Genomic DNA, 15,243 nt, shown 5'->3' with positions numbered 1-15,243 from the left:
TTAAGTGTTACATTTACATACTCTCAAAATTGGAAGGTATATATATTAATTAAGATCAAGTTTAAAAATATATTACGTATTCAGTTGAATTTTATTTGCATTCGAATTTCATGGGATTTAGATTTTAAAAAAAAACACATTTCATTGTTTAGCGTTTTTTTTTTTTTTGAAATTCAATTTGTAAATTTGTTAATATGGATAAAAAAAATATATAGATTGAGATGATAAAATAATTAATTTTGCTAATGTCAATTAACTAAACATGATTAAAATAATGAAAAAAATAGATATTTATAGGTGTTTTTTTTTGTAAACATTGTCCTCCTAATAATTTAAATTCGCACATTATATTTATTTTGTATTATGTGTAATAATTGTAGAAGATATAAAATTTATCGAAAATAATTATATCTTCATATTTATTTTAATAATTCACTATCTAATTTACGATTTCATACTTTTATAGATTAAATAAGCTAATAACATGATATCAGACTTTCCATAATATGAATTGCTCGAGTATTCTCTAACATATTAAAGAATTAAATCTTATTTATATTCTCTCGTATGATATGTTTTTTCTTATCACTCATCGAAATAATAATGAAATCTATTCATCATAAATGATAGCTAGTAAAAATAATTATCAATTATGATGATTATAATAGGTTGATGATAAAATTGACCATATTAAGACTTTTTTATAAAATTATATATATATATATATATATATTTAAAAATGTTATATAAAATGACGACTCAGCTAAAAATTCTCTTTTTCCGTGCCACAGCAGAGGAAAGCGCGGTGAACGACAGCTCCATTTCGAGATCTACCTATTCGAATCGCCGATCGCCGATCGCCGATCGCCGGTAAGCCGTCGTCGTCTCTTAACGTACGAACTTTTTTTTCTATCGAATGAACTAGTTTGACATTCATCTGCATGAAGATCGATCTGCCTTATAGTTCGTAATTTGCTGATTTCTAGATGTTGTTCCGATGCTCTTAGAAAAAATTGTTGTCTCAGTAATTCATCCTCTAACTTTGAAAAAAAATTGAAATGGATCAAAGTCAAACGTGTATTAGTGGACACATTCAGCTTGTAACTGTAGTTGACAAGTATACTGTGGATTTAATGCACCTCGAGCTGGCCTGGATACAAACAAGTAAACTAAAATAAAGCATACATGCGGATGTAAGCAATGGAAGTGTTGAATGTGCTTTGATTTAGCAAATAGAATTTGAGCTATGTGATTTCCAAGTATGAAGTTAGTTAGAGGTTGATTTGGAATTTTATTGTTTAGGAATAAGGTTACTAGTACGTGTTTTCTGATAATTTTTTTAATTATAACCTTGTGGTTTTTGTAATTTTTTCGTGCTTTGCTTTCATGTATCTGGATTTGATCATCTTGCTATAGTTATTATACTTTTAACCAATAGCTGAAGTGTCTTCTGTCGTGATAATGGGCGGGCAATGGGCATGCACATTGCTTGAGCAAGAAATATGTACATATTCGCGTATGAGAACTTTTGAGAGTATATCTTCATTAAATCTACATCAATGATCATAATGGGTTAGTGAGCATTGTGACATACAGCTTTCCTGTCACAAAATCGTGGATCTGCCTCTACTTCTTGCATATTTGACTATGTTTAACAATTTTAGAAATAGAGAGTTGCAGAATGTTTACACGGTCGATACTGTATGTACAGTGTGGTTACTGAAGGCTGAAATTTTAAGATTGTTATTTTCTGGCTAAATACTGTTATTGGTTTTGAGGAATATCATTTCCTAAATAATGCTTGATAGTTTCTGTGGCGATTGAAAAGGATCCGAGAACATAATCGGTCATCTGAATTTCTATGAGAGGTGTTGTATCTTTTTTTTTTTTGCACTAGAAATGAACTATTACTGTGTCGATCTCATGTACTCGGGGGATTTCATATATAATGGTATTTATCATTATAGAGTTGTCAAGAGAACTGATGCAGCCTTTTGCGGTGAGGTTATTGGAATAATTCACTTATTGTGTTTAAAGTTATACTTGTTACAATGTCCATTGCAAATTGAAATTGTGGAAAATGAGTGTTGGTGGTATCATTAGCAACTTTTGAGGAATAACTAACAAGGACAGGGAGAAGGCTTTCTGGCCTGGGTTGTACATGTGAGCTTGTAAGTATCAGAGAGAACAGGTTTTATATTTAACATTACCAATTTTTTAAAAGAGAAGTATCAGAGAGAACAAGGTGAAAAGACGCACAGTATTGTAAGAACCACACCTAGAATTCTTTGGAATAACTCCTCAACAAAGGCTGCAGATAAAGCAACATAAGTTCTGGACAAGTCATGGAGTCAATTCATAATGCTTCATAGTTGAATAGAACATAATTATTAAATTCTTTTTTTTTCTTACTAGCAGTATTTGACTTCATAGACATATGGCATAAATACAGTATGAAATAGATAATTAAAGATCCAATCTGCATAAATGTTCTGCAAGATACAAAGTACTTCAGAGCTACATGCAACAAAAGATTTTTCCTTCTCTTTCCGCAAGATGCTATTTGTTTTTATTTTTGAAATTAATTGTATTACCATAGTCAAAGTGACTGGAATTAGTGAAAGTTTTATATTGATTCTCTGATCTTTATAAAGGATCTCGTCCATTTTTCAGTTACACAGAGATGGGGCTGTCTTTCACCAAACTTTTTAGTCGCCTCTTTGCTAAGAAAGAAATGCGTATTCTTATGGTTGGTCTCGATGCTGCTGGTAAAACCACAATTCTCTACAAGCTCAAGTTGGGGGAAATTGTTACTACTATACCTACAATTGGTACGTTTCTTGTGAATCCAATTCTTATTCTTCTCAATTCTCATATGTTGCACCTTATAGTCTAATTATTTCTTACTAATTGAGGGATATACTACCGAAAGTAAATTATGTTGATATATCTAGCCGAAAAGCAATATGCAAGATGGCTGATATTTCTTGATAGGTGAAAATGCCTCGAAATCTTGCAAAATCCTTTCAAATCATTTGCATCCACACATGTGTTGATAAGATGACAGTGTAATCTTTGAGCAAAATGACTTCTATTTTTGGGGATCAAACAACTTTTAATGGCTGCAATTTTTGCCTTTGGCTTTGTGTCTTCATCAAGTGCTTGTCATGTGTGTTGTGTACTTGTGGAGAAGATCCTTCTCTTATCATTCGTGTTGTCAATTTTTTCTATGCAGCTGGTTTTTTCAACTATCTAATCTATCTTTTGGCAGGCTTCAACGTGGAAACAGTTGAATACAAGAACATCAGCTTTACCGTGTGGGATGTTGGGGGTCAGGACAAGGTAAGAAGTTCTTATGTCCTATAACTCATATATTCATTTGAAACCTTGTAATTCTCTGGGTTTATTTCTAGTTACTGGGGGTTCTTCGATTAGCCTGTATTTGTAGTGTATAATTTTCTCATGATTTATGCTTCAACAACCAGATAAATGTCATTTTTGGCCTAAATAATTTCACTCTCTTTCTACTTGTGTGTAAAAAATATGAGAGCTCATTTGATGTTCAAAATGGTTACCTTGCAATTACATTTTGCATGCTCTGAGAGCTACAATTCTTGGTTGGTGAAGAGAGCTGAAAGAGAGACACCACCATTGGAACAACCTTGAACCAAACCAAATATATCTACTTTGAAAAATTGTAGTTATTAAGTTTTCTGGAACTGTTCTAGCCACCGATACTTTTAAGCAAGTGTTTGTTTTCAAATGGGTAAAATATATTGAAGCAAAAAACTAGCTTGTGGTTGAGCTGTTTTTGAATTTGATTCATACTCGAGCTTGATTTTGCATAAGGCTTATATGCAATTGGAGCCACGCTTAAGTGCAGAGCATATATTATGATTCACTGATTGTATACAACCTGCAGTCAATGGAGGGTTCAGATCCATGATCTTCAAGAACTTTTATCTGAAGTGCCCCCAGTCTAGTGAGGTATTGAGTTGCAAATGTTTGCTAGCGAATTATCTCTTGGAGACAGAGGTGGTGTCTGTTATGTACTGGTGACAAGGTGGACATTTGTATCTAGTGGAGCAGACTAGTTAATTACTGGAGAAAACTATCTGAATGTGGTGTCGTTCTTGAAGGTTCTTGGAGTCCCTTTGGTGTTTAGCACATAAGAGGAGGCTACTTTTAGGCACATGGTTTCCTAGGTTAATCGTGGTTAAGTCTCCAAAATATGATCGGTATGTGGCCAGCATTGCATTCCGAATGGAGACATGGACCTTCTTTGGTTATCTTGCTGCTAACATTGGCTATTCTTCAGTACAATTGTTCTTTCTGTTCGAGAGGAACAAAGTTAAAGTTTATACAGTATTTTGATTCTTGGAAACTTGAGAAGTAATACTGATCTGCTTACTTCTTTGTGATCTGTTTGCAGATTCGACCTCTATGGAGGCATTATTTCCAGAACACTCAAGGCCTCATCTTTGTGGTTGACAGCAATGACAGAGACCGTGTTGTTGAGGCAAGGGACGAGCTTCATAGGATGTTGAATGAGGTAATCATTGACATTTAGAAAGTGAAGTTAGAGCAATCTTTTATAATAGATCATAGATGTCTCGAATCCTCATTTCATTTTTCTGCAGGATGAACTAAGAGAGGCTGTGCTGCTTGTTTTTGCAAACAAACAAGATCTTCCAAACGCAATGAATGCAGCTGAAATCACCGATAAACTTGGACTTCATTCTCTTCGACAGAGGCACTGGTAATTTACACTGATACCATCATTTGTTCAGTCTGGTTCTGACTAGCTAAGAGCGCCTATTATCTAATGCCTTCCTCTTTCGATCTCTCAGGTATATCCAGAGTACATGTGCCACTTCTGGAGAAGGGTTATACGAGGGACTTGATTGGCTATCGAACAATATTTCAAACAAGGTATGTGTTTATTGACAATCAAACCCCTTCCCTTTCCCTTTCCGATATCGTTGTCAGCCTCTCTTCTCATTTCTAATTTGTTCTATCTGGTTCAATTTCAGGCTTAGAGCATCAATTAGATTCTGCCCTCGCTTGTCGCTCGCTTACCTATATCTGGAGTATAGATGTTAAACACCGTTTGGTTATTTTGGATAGAAAGAAGATCAATTTCTGAAAAATATCCTGCATTTCTTTCCCTTTTCATGCTTGTGGTTGTTGGTTAGTTGCTACTTTGCTTGCAATGTAAAACATTAATATTGTTTTTCGTATCGTAGCCGGAGCTTCTTTAACCCTTTTAATTGTGTCTTCCCCGTCTCCAACACACTTCATCTTCACCCTAGCTTCCGACCCTTGTAATTTTGTATATATATCCATGAATAAATTGATGATATAAAGAAGCATTGATGATATAAAGAAGCATGGAATGGACGTTTCAATTGGATATGGTTACCGGCATCTAATCAAAATTGCATTTTAGTGCTATTTTCATAATATATATATATATATATAAAATGACCTTTTTAAAAGCTTGGGTTATCAATTGCTACAAATATGGAAGACAACAACCAATATCTTTATAAATGTAAAAATAAACTTAATGAATTCATTTTCCAAATTTTAATAAAATGACAAAGCAACAAACTCGTTAAATTTATTACAGTTTGATCACAAAGTGGAACTATAGAAGATCCTCTTTTAAGATCAAACAGTTATCATCGAATAAAGTATGATACACAATCAGATATGTGAAAAAGCAATGCAAATAAAATAAATAACTGCTACAACACTATGAATATATCATTTTGTGTGATCAGAGACTTCTTTAGTAGTAGTAGAACTAGTGTTCTTTCTAAAAGGAGAGTATCCTTTCTGCAACAATTTTTCGACTTCCTCAAATTGCATCCCTTTGGTTTCAGGAACGAGGAAGAAGATGGCTATGAGTCCAAGAAATGAGAACCCCGCGAATAAGAGGAAGGTGCCAGAGGACCCAAGATGTTCAGTTAACGTCAAGAATGTTAGACTAACGATTAGATTTGAAGTCCAGTTTGAAACTGCTGCGAGGCCTCCACCAACTCCTCTGAATCTCAAAGGGTAAATCTCAGAGTTGACAATCCAAGGAACTGTTCCCATACCTGGTGAGTATACTATGATGTATAGCCCAAGGAAAACAACTGCTAAGAACCCAAACTTGCTTGGACAACCTTTTGTGTACCAAACGCGGTTCTCTGCTTTGCAAGCTCCTGCTAATGCATCTGTTTTTGCTATACATGCTCCAGGAGCATACTGCACAGTGAAAACACAGAATCAAAATCAATGAGATGTAGACGAGGAGAGAGAGCTAGACGAGCATCTGATACATCTAAAACTGCTATACTAAGAAGGCGTGATGCCTATATTGCTAAAGACTCTCCCAAAATGATGTTGCACCTATGTCAGATAACTCAGATCCTCCAAAATTGCATAGCGTTTGGAGGATTCGACACATACACACTAGATGGTAGTTTTCTTGAAGAGTCCGAGTAACATAGGATAGGATGACAATAGAGAGAGTTATACACTCACTTTAGACTCTAGTTATATGAATCTTTTGTAATGATCTGAACTTATATCATGATAATATTCAAGTTTCAAAAGTTTCTCTTGAGTCCAGTCATCATATAAACTGGGACGGAGAAAGTACTTTTGAAACGAGTTATAGAGTTTGTTAGTGAGTTACCAGATTGGTGTTTGAACAAAATCCACACTCAGCTTCTTTAGCCAAACACTTCATGCAATTCCAAGAGGCTGGATTTGGGGCATTGGCATAGGCTGTACAAGTATTGTTGCCAAAATGAGCAGTTTCAGTACCGCTGATAGCTGGTGCATGAGCAGATGCTTGGAAGAAGACGACTGACAAGACAATGAGGCACGAAATGATTCCAATCATAGAGATGATCATGAGTCTCCTCCTACCATATCTATCGACAAATAACATACTGACTATGGATCCAATCGCGTTAAGACCAGAGGTGATAAGTGATAATGCCACAGCAGTCTTATTAGATGCAATTCCAGCAAATTGCATGATAGTTGGACTGTAGTACATAACAGTGTTGATACCCACAAATTGTTGAGCCACTTGAACACAGATACCAGCATACAATGCTCTTCTACATGTTGTGTTTCCGAATGCTTTCTTGATTTGAGTAAACGTGCTACTTCCAATGGATCCTTCGATTTCCTTTTCTTCTTCAACCGACTTCTTCATTGCCATCATCTCGTTCTCTACTTCCTCTGCTGGATAAATCTTAGATATGATATCCCTCGACTCATCCACTTTACCCTAATATATACGAATCAAACATCATTAGTACATAGTTTTTTGCCAACATTTCCTTACAATTGGTCGTTGATTCGAGTACCTTTCTGTAAAGCCATCTTGGAGACTCAGGGAGGGCAAGCATGAGTAAGAATTGAATAATTGCTGGAAGTCCAGCAACACCAAGCATCCAACGCCACGTTCCTTTCACCTGAGACAAGCCGAATATGAGTTACTATATATGGTTCCACAGATCCACGATGGCATTTAACACGTCTAGTCTCATACAAAAAGAAGGAAAAAGATTCGTAGTAGTTACATCAGTGAAGGCAAGATTGATTAGATACGAAAGAAATTGTCCTCCAGTAATGAGTAAACCGTTCATGCTAACAAGAGCACCTCTGATCTTATGAGGAGAAGCTTCTGATATATAAAGCGGAGCTGTCATTGATGCCATTCCAACTCCCAAACCAACGAATATCCTTCCAAGGATGATCAGCCAAGGAGCTGGTGCAAGAGCCATAACGAGTGCACCAACAAAGAAGAGAACATCAGCTATGAGAATAGAAAGTCTCCTTCCGAACTTATCATTAAGCCAACCACCAGTAGCAGCACCGAAAATTGCACCAGCAACAGCCATACTAACAATAGTTTCTTGTAGCCACGTCTTCCTATCAACTTCTTTGAAATCTTCCCTTATGTAGAGAAGCGCCCCAGAAATAACTCCGGTATCATAACCAAATAAAAATCCTCCAATGCCAGCTGAGAAAGCTAGCTTCATAATATAAGGAGTTCTCCATACTGACCTCCAGCACTCTGTAAACTCTGTTTTATCTGCTTTGCTTATTCCTCCCTCTACCATTTTGTTTGCATTCACACTTCTTGATTACTTCAACTACAACATTACAACAACAACGACGACAATTAGAGGCGGATCCAGAATTCAAAATTTGACGTACAAAATTACAACGACCACAATCAGAGGCGGATTCAGAATGACTTTAGTATGATCTTTTCAACACTAAATCCATTGCACATTTTCAATAATAGGCTATGTTGTTCGGACTCTCCAACAATATTGTTGCGTCCGTGTCAGATCATGAACAACTATTTCAGAGGATCCAACACCCAAAGGGTCCAAGCAACACAGATTATAGTATTTAGAGGATCCAAGACGCACCCGTCACATAGGCATTACGTTCCGTACAAAAATACTAGGTTCAATCAAACATCCTTCAACGAAAAATTATACCATATTTATCAAAAAGTCATATATATATGTATATATATTCGAAACTCAAAAATCACTTATTTATTAAATCTTGAACTACCTTAACAGAATTCTTGATTTCACCCCTCAACATTACATCACTATTTACAATAACAATGCCTATCCCATCAGGTAAGTTGGACTCAGAGCCTGTTTGGCTCAGCTTAAAAGCTGGTCAAACTGACTTAAAAGCTGGTTTTGACTTATTTAGCTGTTTGGCAATACTCAAAACAGCTTATTTTAAGCTAAAAAAAACTTATTTTAAGCCAAAAGTTAAAAGCTGGGGTAGGGGTGCTTTTTTTTTTTTTAGCTTATAAGCTATTATAAGTTGACCACATTTTTATCTTTTTGTGCTTACTATTTTTGTACAATCTCCAAATTACCCATATAACCCTAACATTTCTTTCTTCCATTTTTTCCTTTTCACGTTTGACATAACAACTTCAGCACTTTTATCCAAACGCATAACTGCTTATTTTAAAAATAAGTTTCAGCACTTTTAAAAGTACTTTTTTAAAGCTGCTTTTATTAAGCTCATCCAAACGGGCCTTAGCTATATGACTTGTTCAAAATTAACATCATCATAGTCCAATTCGATCAAACCAAACAATTTTTACACGAACCAATATATAAATATTTATAAACCACTAAAAATTTTCAACAAATATTAATATCTAAACCTATAATCAATACGTAAAAATTGAATCTATCAAATTTAAATCTTGAATCAGCCTCTATTAATCCAATATTATATTATACACATTACATGAAAAATTGAAACAATTATATAACTTTTATGATAATTATAGACTTAGAACAATTCTTCACACAATTTGAACATACAAAGGTTTAAGATAAACATAATTACAAAGAAAAGATCATGAAATTCATAAGAACTTTGCTAATAATAATTTTTTTAAAAATAAATATTACCTTAAATTTGAATAATGAGATTGAGAAATGAAGGTAGAAGGGAGAAATATAAAGCTATTTAATTTTATAGCGTTGTTTATATTTCCATTTTAAAAAAATTATTATCATTAATTTTATTTTTTAAGTAAATATAACCACTTGTTTCCTTATTTTACTCACGGATATATCTGGAAATATAAGATTCTCCTTTAATTTCGATAGGTTATAAACAGATTATAATGTAGAGATATATATGGAATAATAATTCCTAATTATTGTCATCTTATCTGATATTTTTAAGATATATAATTAAAATCAAGTGTTTCTTTTAAACTGGATAAGAATTTATCTTAATTATATCAACATATATCTAATCCATTTATATAAAGCATAATTTTGGTATTAAATGAGTTTAAAAATTTAATTGACTTGGTCAATGAAGAATTTATATAACAGACTCCAAAAATTTTTTGAAACTAATGCGTAAAAATAATTATTGCATTTAATTACCTTATTTAGAATATATGAGGGGGGAAATAATATTGTAATATACTCTTTAGAAATGAGAATTTTTTTTAAACACTTTGCAAGTAATTTTGAAAATGTTATAATGCATTAATAGATAATTTTGTGCTTAGAATCTTTAGCTGACTCTTACTGCTGATGTCGTATTGGTATCGACACGACATGGGAGTGGGTATAGGATCCAAGTCCAAATCGACGGAGAAGTCTGGACAATTTTACAATTAAAATGGTTTGAAATAAAAAATTACAATTAACTTTTAGCACCTTTGTTGATCAAATTAAATAAAGTTTATCACCTTTCTTGATCAAATTAAATGTAATTAGGAATAATACCTAGCTATAAACTAAAAAAAAAAAAAAACTTTGCAAATGATAGTAACACTATTGAAGCTATTGTTGCATGTGAACAGTATATTTTGTGTGTTTAATAAGATAGTTATCTCTGTGTAAAAGGTGTTATGAAAATACTATTAGAGATATGAAATGTAAGTATGTTGGGATTTATCATTTGAATGAGCTGGAGCTAAACATAAAACCAATCAAATCATCCTCCCGTGGGTTTCAACAAGAATCCTTTACATTTGTGATCCTTAAACTAAATTACTTGATAAAACACTCCACAAATTAATAAGTATCGTGCAAAATAAATATGTTTTTGGTTGTCTCACAATGATAAACATATTTCGAATTGAAAGATAGACCATATCAAGTATGAAAGAATGCCTTGAGTACGCTAGCAACACATCTCCCTTCTGTTCCAACCACAAAGATAAAACAAACACATTCTCTGATTCACGAGATTGCTCAACGTCCTGCCACATTTTGTAAAAGACAGCAATTAAGATGCAAATTATAAAAAAACAAGTAGTGTTCCTATCAACCGTTGTTTTCCCGAGGCAAGATGCAAACTTTGAAAATGATATATTGTTCATTTAGTTGTCTAACATGAGACGAGGGCGCATGACACCAAATTGTAACCTACCTTTACTGTTAAAACAAGTTTGATAACAAAACATAAGCCACCACATGTTTCATCTGTGCTATGCAATGCATGCACAACAACAATTTTCTGTATAGTAGAAATCCAAGAGCCCCAACTCCAGGTTAGAAACTCTAGTCAAGTGTGCCAAGCTTTCTCCTTGGCAGGGTTTGAACACACCTAACCCAAATATCATATGTCCTGTCCAAACCCCTCAGTATACCACACACCTAACCAAAATATCATATGTCCTGTCCAAACCCCTCAGTATACCATACTCTGCAGCTACTATATATTTCTGAAGCAATGAATTCTCACAGCCTTAATTTCCACAAAAATAGTCATCGGAGAAGGGTGTTATATACTCTATTACTTATTGACAATCTATAGAAAACATCAACTTAATAGTAATACTCTGAACTGACCATCTCTCATTTTCTTATGAGCACAAAAGATGAGGTGTAGATCTACACAGGACGTTAAATCAAAGTTGGTATTAGGAAGGAAGTATATTGACAGTTCAATGAAAACACAAGCCCAATTTTTGCTGCTGAACAACAAACATAATGTCAAAGCAATAGACATCAACTAAGCAATCTAACATATGCCACTTAACTTCTATATTGAATCAAATCAAAGCAATAGAAAAGAGGTACCTTTGACAAGTACACCACCAATCAAATATCCCCCAGATCCACTTCATTGATTGGAGGTCGATTAGCAACAATCGTGAGGCCCGGTATTGCTATTGCCCTTTGCCAATACTCGAGTGCTCCTGCTGCTTGTTGGGCTTCTTCTGCTTCAAGTCCTTCTGCTTCAGGTCCTTCTACTAGTGCAGCTGGGGCGGCTTCTTCTGCTTCAGGTCCTTCTGCTAGCGCAACTGGGGCGGCTTCTTCTGCTTCAGGTCCTTCTGCCTGTGCAGCTGGGGCGGCTTCTTCTGCTTCAGGTCCTTCTGCCTGTGCTTCTTCTGCTTCAGGTCCTTCTGCCTGTGCTTCTTCTGCTTCAAGTCCTTCTGCTTGGGCTTCTTCTACTTCAAGTCCTTCTGCTTGTGCTTCTTCATATCCTTGTTCAAGAAGTGTACTTCCCCTCACATCCAACCTTTGGAGAGAAACAGGCAGACGTTCTGGTAATGACACAAGGCTTGGACATTTTTTTATTTTTAATATGGTGAGAGAAGGGAGCATGCCAAGAGAAGGTAAACTGGTTAGGTGCATACATTCTTTGACTATGAGAACGCGAAGTGAAGGCATACATCCAGGTACTAAATTGCTCCATCTTCTCAGCCCAGTCATTGTTCGGAATTCGAGCACCTTCAATGACGGGAACCCAAGAAAGAAAGCAGTCTTCACTGTTACCACTGCAGGCATTAATTCAATGCAAAGAGATTCGAGGAATTGGAGATGTCCAAGAGGTGGGAGCACGGAGCAGACATTACAGGCCTTCAAGTGGATATTTTTGAGATTGAGTCCTGAAAATCTTAGCCAGTTCTGAGGAAATTTCAAACTGTTATAGCCTGTAATTTTCAATTTAATCAAATTCTCATGAAATTGAATTAGATCAAGCACGATGTATGACTGAGTTATATTTGGAAGAATAACCCATTCCAACTCGAGCTCCTCAATCCATAACAATGTAGCTAAGTTGGCCTCTAATATCTCATTTGGGTATCTTACATTCTCAAGTCTAACCAGCTCAAGTGATCCTCTTAGACATCTCATTTTGTTTACCTCCACAATGGTATAACCTTCTTCTCGACAAACAACAAATGTAGACAGCGTTTGAACATTAACTCGTTCTGCAAAATGTAATGGCATGTTTAGTATCTTCCTACACCCATAAAATTCAAGATGCCTAAGGTTCCCCAACTCTGTCAAACTATTTGGCAGATACTCAAGTTCTTCGCACCCGTTCAACTTAAGAATCTCTAAATAAAAGAGTTTCCCAATCTCTCTAGGTAAATTTTTGAATAAATTACCAGAGAGATCTAGGTAACGGATGTGCTTCAAAGATGTAAGCACTCTTGGCACCACTGTAATGCGCCCCTCGCTCAAATCTAAAACTCTTAGGACCTCAAACTTATCGAGGAGATAAGGCACGCTTTGACCAATATCTGCAGCGTCATTCCTACGTATCAAAAGGAAGGTCCGCAGTCTTTTACACTCGGGGAATTTCTCCGCAAACTCATCCGACATCAACCTAGTGCAACAAAATGACAAATGCCTAATGTTTTGGAGTGAAGAATCAACACTATCATCCGACATCTGCAAATTTATATCTGAAGATATAAACTTAATCATGCGATAAAAGAAAGCATGCATTCTGTATACGTTCTTCTTCTTCTTTATTGGATAAGAATAAAAGAAGGACCTCCCTACTAGATCCTTAAAGTATTGCTTACCAATACATGCCAGATTTCTTTCACCCATAGGCTCAATCAACCCTTCAGCCAACCACAACAACACCAAGTTTTTCTCTTCGAAGTTATAATTAGCAGGAAAGAGACTACAATAGGTAAAACATTTTCTCAATTGTTTAGGCAGATCGTAATAACTTTGTGCTATAGATGAAAAGATACCATCTCTGCACGAAGTTAACTCCCACAAATCGCTTTTCAAAAAACTATCCCAATGCTTGTAATGGATGCATTTTAGTGTACTCCCAAATTCCTTTGCTGCTAATGGCAGTCCTTCACATTTTTTAGCTATTTCTAGCCCTATTGCATCCTCTGCGCCGATATTGTTGTCTACATTTGCCATTCATCTTATTAAGCTCCAGCAGTCCCTATCATGTAAAAATGGTAGGAGATATGGATCTGAACCAACCATATCTGATACTAGTCTGCTCCGTGTAGTAATTATAACTCTATTAGCTTGGGCAGCAAATCTTAATGGTGTCGAGAAGACTTCCCAATCACTATAGTTCTCAATCCATAGATCATCTAAAATGAGCAAGAACCTTTGAACACTAAGTAATTGTTTAATCCTCATTTGAAGTGATTGTAAATCCATCAGAGTGCAACTTTGTTGGGTGGTCGATTCAATAATCGATCTTGTCACCCTTGTAACATCAAAATCCCGAGAAATTGAGACCCATATCCTCCTCCCAAAGCACCTGATGACTTCATCATCATTATATACCAGCTGGGCAACTGTTGTTTTGCCTAATCCTCCCATACCAATAATGGAAATTGAGGATAGGCTGCGGTCAGCAGCAGGTACTAACTTTGCCACAATATGTGCCTTTTCAATGTTTCTTCCAACAACTAAGGATTCATCCACGAGTGAAGTGCTACCGGAGTATGTCACTACTTTTGTGGTCTTCCCAGATTTGAGTGCTTCAAATTTTAAAAGAGTGTCCATTTCTCCAGCTACAGCCTCTAACATCTCCCTCAACTTAACAATATCATGAGGCATATCTAGTTTGCCAGATGACAAGACTTCACTGCGTAAAGAAGGTTGTTTTGTAAATGTTGTCGGTCCCAGAGATGAAGAAGTGTCTGTTGCAAGTTTAGACTTTGTATTATCATCTAGTAGAGTCGACGCCTTCTCTAGGAGATCACTAGAAACATAAGAAAATTTGTTGAGATCTTCAAGCCAGAGTTGCCATGCCTTTTTACTGTTCTCGCTAGAGAAACAACGGTCAGCCTCCACACGCTCAATCATACCTGTGATTCTTGCAACAGCTCTTTCTAGCTTTCTTAATTCATTATCAGCCTCCCAGATTTTTCCAATTTCTGCTACAGTAAAGTTGGTTAGCTTTTTAAGGAAAATATACGCGGTAGCAGAGAGAAAGCCTGCACGTAGCTCCTCCTTCACGCCCATCTCTCACGCACAATGTGCACCTTCTAAATGAAAGAAAATAAATAATTTCGTTACTACTATTTGCAATAGAAACCTAAAAGACAAGGGATATACAAAAATAAAAATAGGACAAATATGCAGCTATTAAGGTAAAGGAAGGAAAACATTGCACCTCGTAAAATTAAAATACAAGAATGCAGATCAAATCACTTCACTATATAGTGTTACTGGTCTTCTTCATCGGCATTCGAAGTGCACAAACAAGCAAGCTTATTCATCCCAACTTACTTATGGCCAAGATACAATTGTGCAGATTATATTTTTACGAGACTTATTCGAGATTGTTTTCATTATTCATTAGTTTCAAACATTGGTAAAGATTTCTGGTTATCAGAAAAAGAACTTTTTCATATTAACACAGTGTAAGGACATACAGATGAGTCTGCATCAACAACACCAACTTACGTTGTACCATCGTCATGAGAAC

General features: G+C 35.5%; 4 protein-coding genes across 6 annotated transcripts; 1 reads left to right on the top strand and 3 right to left on the bottom strand.

Moving 5' to 3' along the window:
- Nucleotides 1-747: 747 nt before the first annotated feature.
- On the top strand, nucleotides 748-5,413 carry LOC101246230 (ADP-ribosylation factor 2). Of its 3 annotated transcripts, none has more exons than XM_004252891.5 (7): nucleotides 748-870; nucleotides 2,674-2,831; nucleotides 3,272-3,342; nucleotides 4,433-4,552; nucleotides 4,641-4,759; nucleotides 4,851-4,932; nucleotides 5,034-5,413. In XM_004252891.5, the coding sequence occupies exons 1-7, from the start codon at nucleotides 752-754 to the stop codon at nucleotides 5,037-5,039; spliced, it is 675 nt and encodes a 224-aa protein (XP_004252939.2). In that variant the 5' UTR covers nucleotides 748-751; the 3' UTR covers nucleotides 5,040-5,413. The 3 variants fall into 3 exon arrangements, with proteins under 3 accessions (XP_004252939.2, XP_069148388.1, XP_025884353.1); XM_069292287.1 differs by having other exon boundaries at nucleotides 759-863; XM_026028568.2 differs by having other exon boundaries at nucleotides 760-893.
- Nucleotides 5,414-5,555: 142 nt separating this feature from the next.
- On the bottom strand, nucleotides 5,556-9,613 carry LOC101246700 (inositol transporter 4-like). The gene is made up of 5 exons (XM_010316423.4): nucleotides 9,474-9,613; nucleotides 7,590-8,165; nucleotides 7,374-7,481; nucleotides 6,689-7,294; nucleotides 5,556-6,255 (listed from the first exon to the last, which is right to left on the bottom strand). Exons 2-5 carry the CDS (start codon nucleotides 8,130-8,132, stop codon nucleotides 5,770-5,772), a joined length of 1,743 nt encoding a protein of 580 aa, XP_010314725.2. The 5' UTR covers nucleotides 8,133-8,165; nucleotides 9,474-9,613; the 3' UTR covers nucleotides 5,556-5,769.
- Nucleotides 9,614-10,505: 892 nt separating this feature from the next.
- LOC138340538 (putative disease resistance RPP13-like protein 1) lies at nucleotides 10,506-13,718 on the bottom strand. Its single transcript, XM_069292286.1, has 2 exons — nucleotides 11,613-13,718; nucleotides 10,506-10,789 (listed from the first exon to the last, which is right to left on the bottom strand). The coding sequence occupies exon 1, from the start codon at nucleotides 13,710-13,712 to the stop codon at nucleotides 11,634-11,636; it is 2,079 nt and encodes a 692-aa protein (XP_069148387.1). The 5' UTR covers nucleotides 13,713-13,718; the 3' UTR covers nucleotides 10,506-10,789; nucleotides 11,613-11,633.
- On the bottom strand, nucleotides 13,713-14,777 carry LOC104645205 (putative disease resistance RPP13-like protein 1). The gene has a single exon (XM_069292267.1). It carries the CDS (start codon nucleotides 14,775-14,777, stop codon nucleotides 13,713-13,715), a length of 1,065 nt encoding a protein of 354 aa, XP_069148368.1.
- Between the last annotated feature and the right edge of the window lie 466 nt (nucleotides 14,778-15,243).

This window comes from Solanum lycopersicum, chromosome 12 (genome assembly GCF_036512215.1).
Source record: "Solanum lycopersicum chromosome 12, SLM_r2.1".
Taxonomy (NCBI): Eukaryota; Viridiplantae; Streptophyta; class Magnoliopsida; order Solanales; family Solanaceae; genus Solanum; species Solanum lycopersicum.
This window is presented reverse-complemented; position numbering and strand designations above follow the sequence as displayed.

Excerpts from the sequence above, each read along its gene's own strand:
- LOC101246230 (XM_004252891.5), top strand. The coding sequence starts at position 752 with ATGACGACTCAGCTAAAAATTCTCTTTTTCCGTGCCACAGCAGAGGAA. Across the intron at positions 2,832-3,271 it reads TACTACTATACCTACAATTG|GCTTCAACGTGGAAACAGTT; the intron begins GTACGTTTCTTG and ends ATCTTTTGGCAG. Across the intron at positions 4,553-4,640 it reads TTCATAGGATGTTGAATGAG|GATGAACTAAGAGAGGCTGT; the intron begins GTAATCATTGAC and ends ATTTTTCTGCAG.
- LOC138340538 (XM_069292286.1), bottom strand. The coding sequence starts at position 13,712 with ATGGCAAATGTAGACAACAATATCGGCGCAGAGGATGCAATAGGGCTA.
- LOC101246700 (XM_010316423.4), bottom strand. The coding sequence starts at position 8,132 with ATGGTAGAGGGAGGAATAAGCAAAGCAGATAAAACAGAGTTTACAGAG. Across the intron at positions 7,295-7,373 it reads CAAGATGGCTTTACAGAAAG|GGTAAAGTGGATGAGTCGAG; the intron begins GTACTCGAATCA and ends CGTATATATTAG. Across the intron at positions 6,256-6,688 it reads TTTGTTCAAACACCAATCTG|TATGCTCCTGGAGCATGTAT; the intron begins GTAACTCACTAA and ends TTCACTGTGCAG.
- LOC104645205 (XM_069292267.1), bottom strand. The coding sequence starts at position 14,777 with ATGGGCGTGAAGGAGGAGCTACGTGCAGGCTTTCTCTCTGCTACCGCG.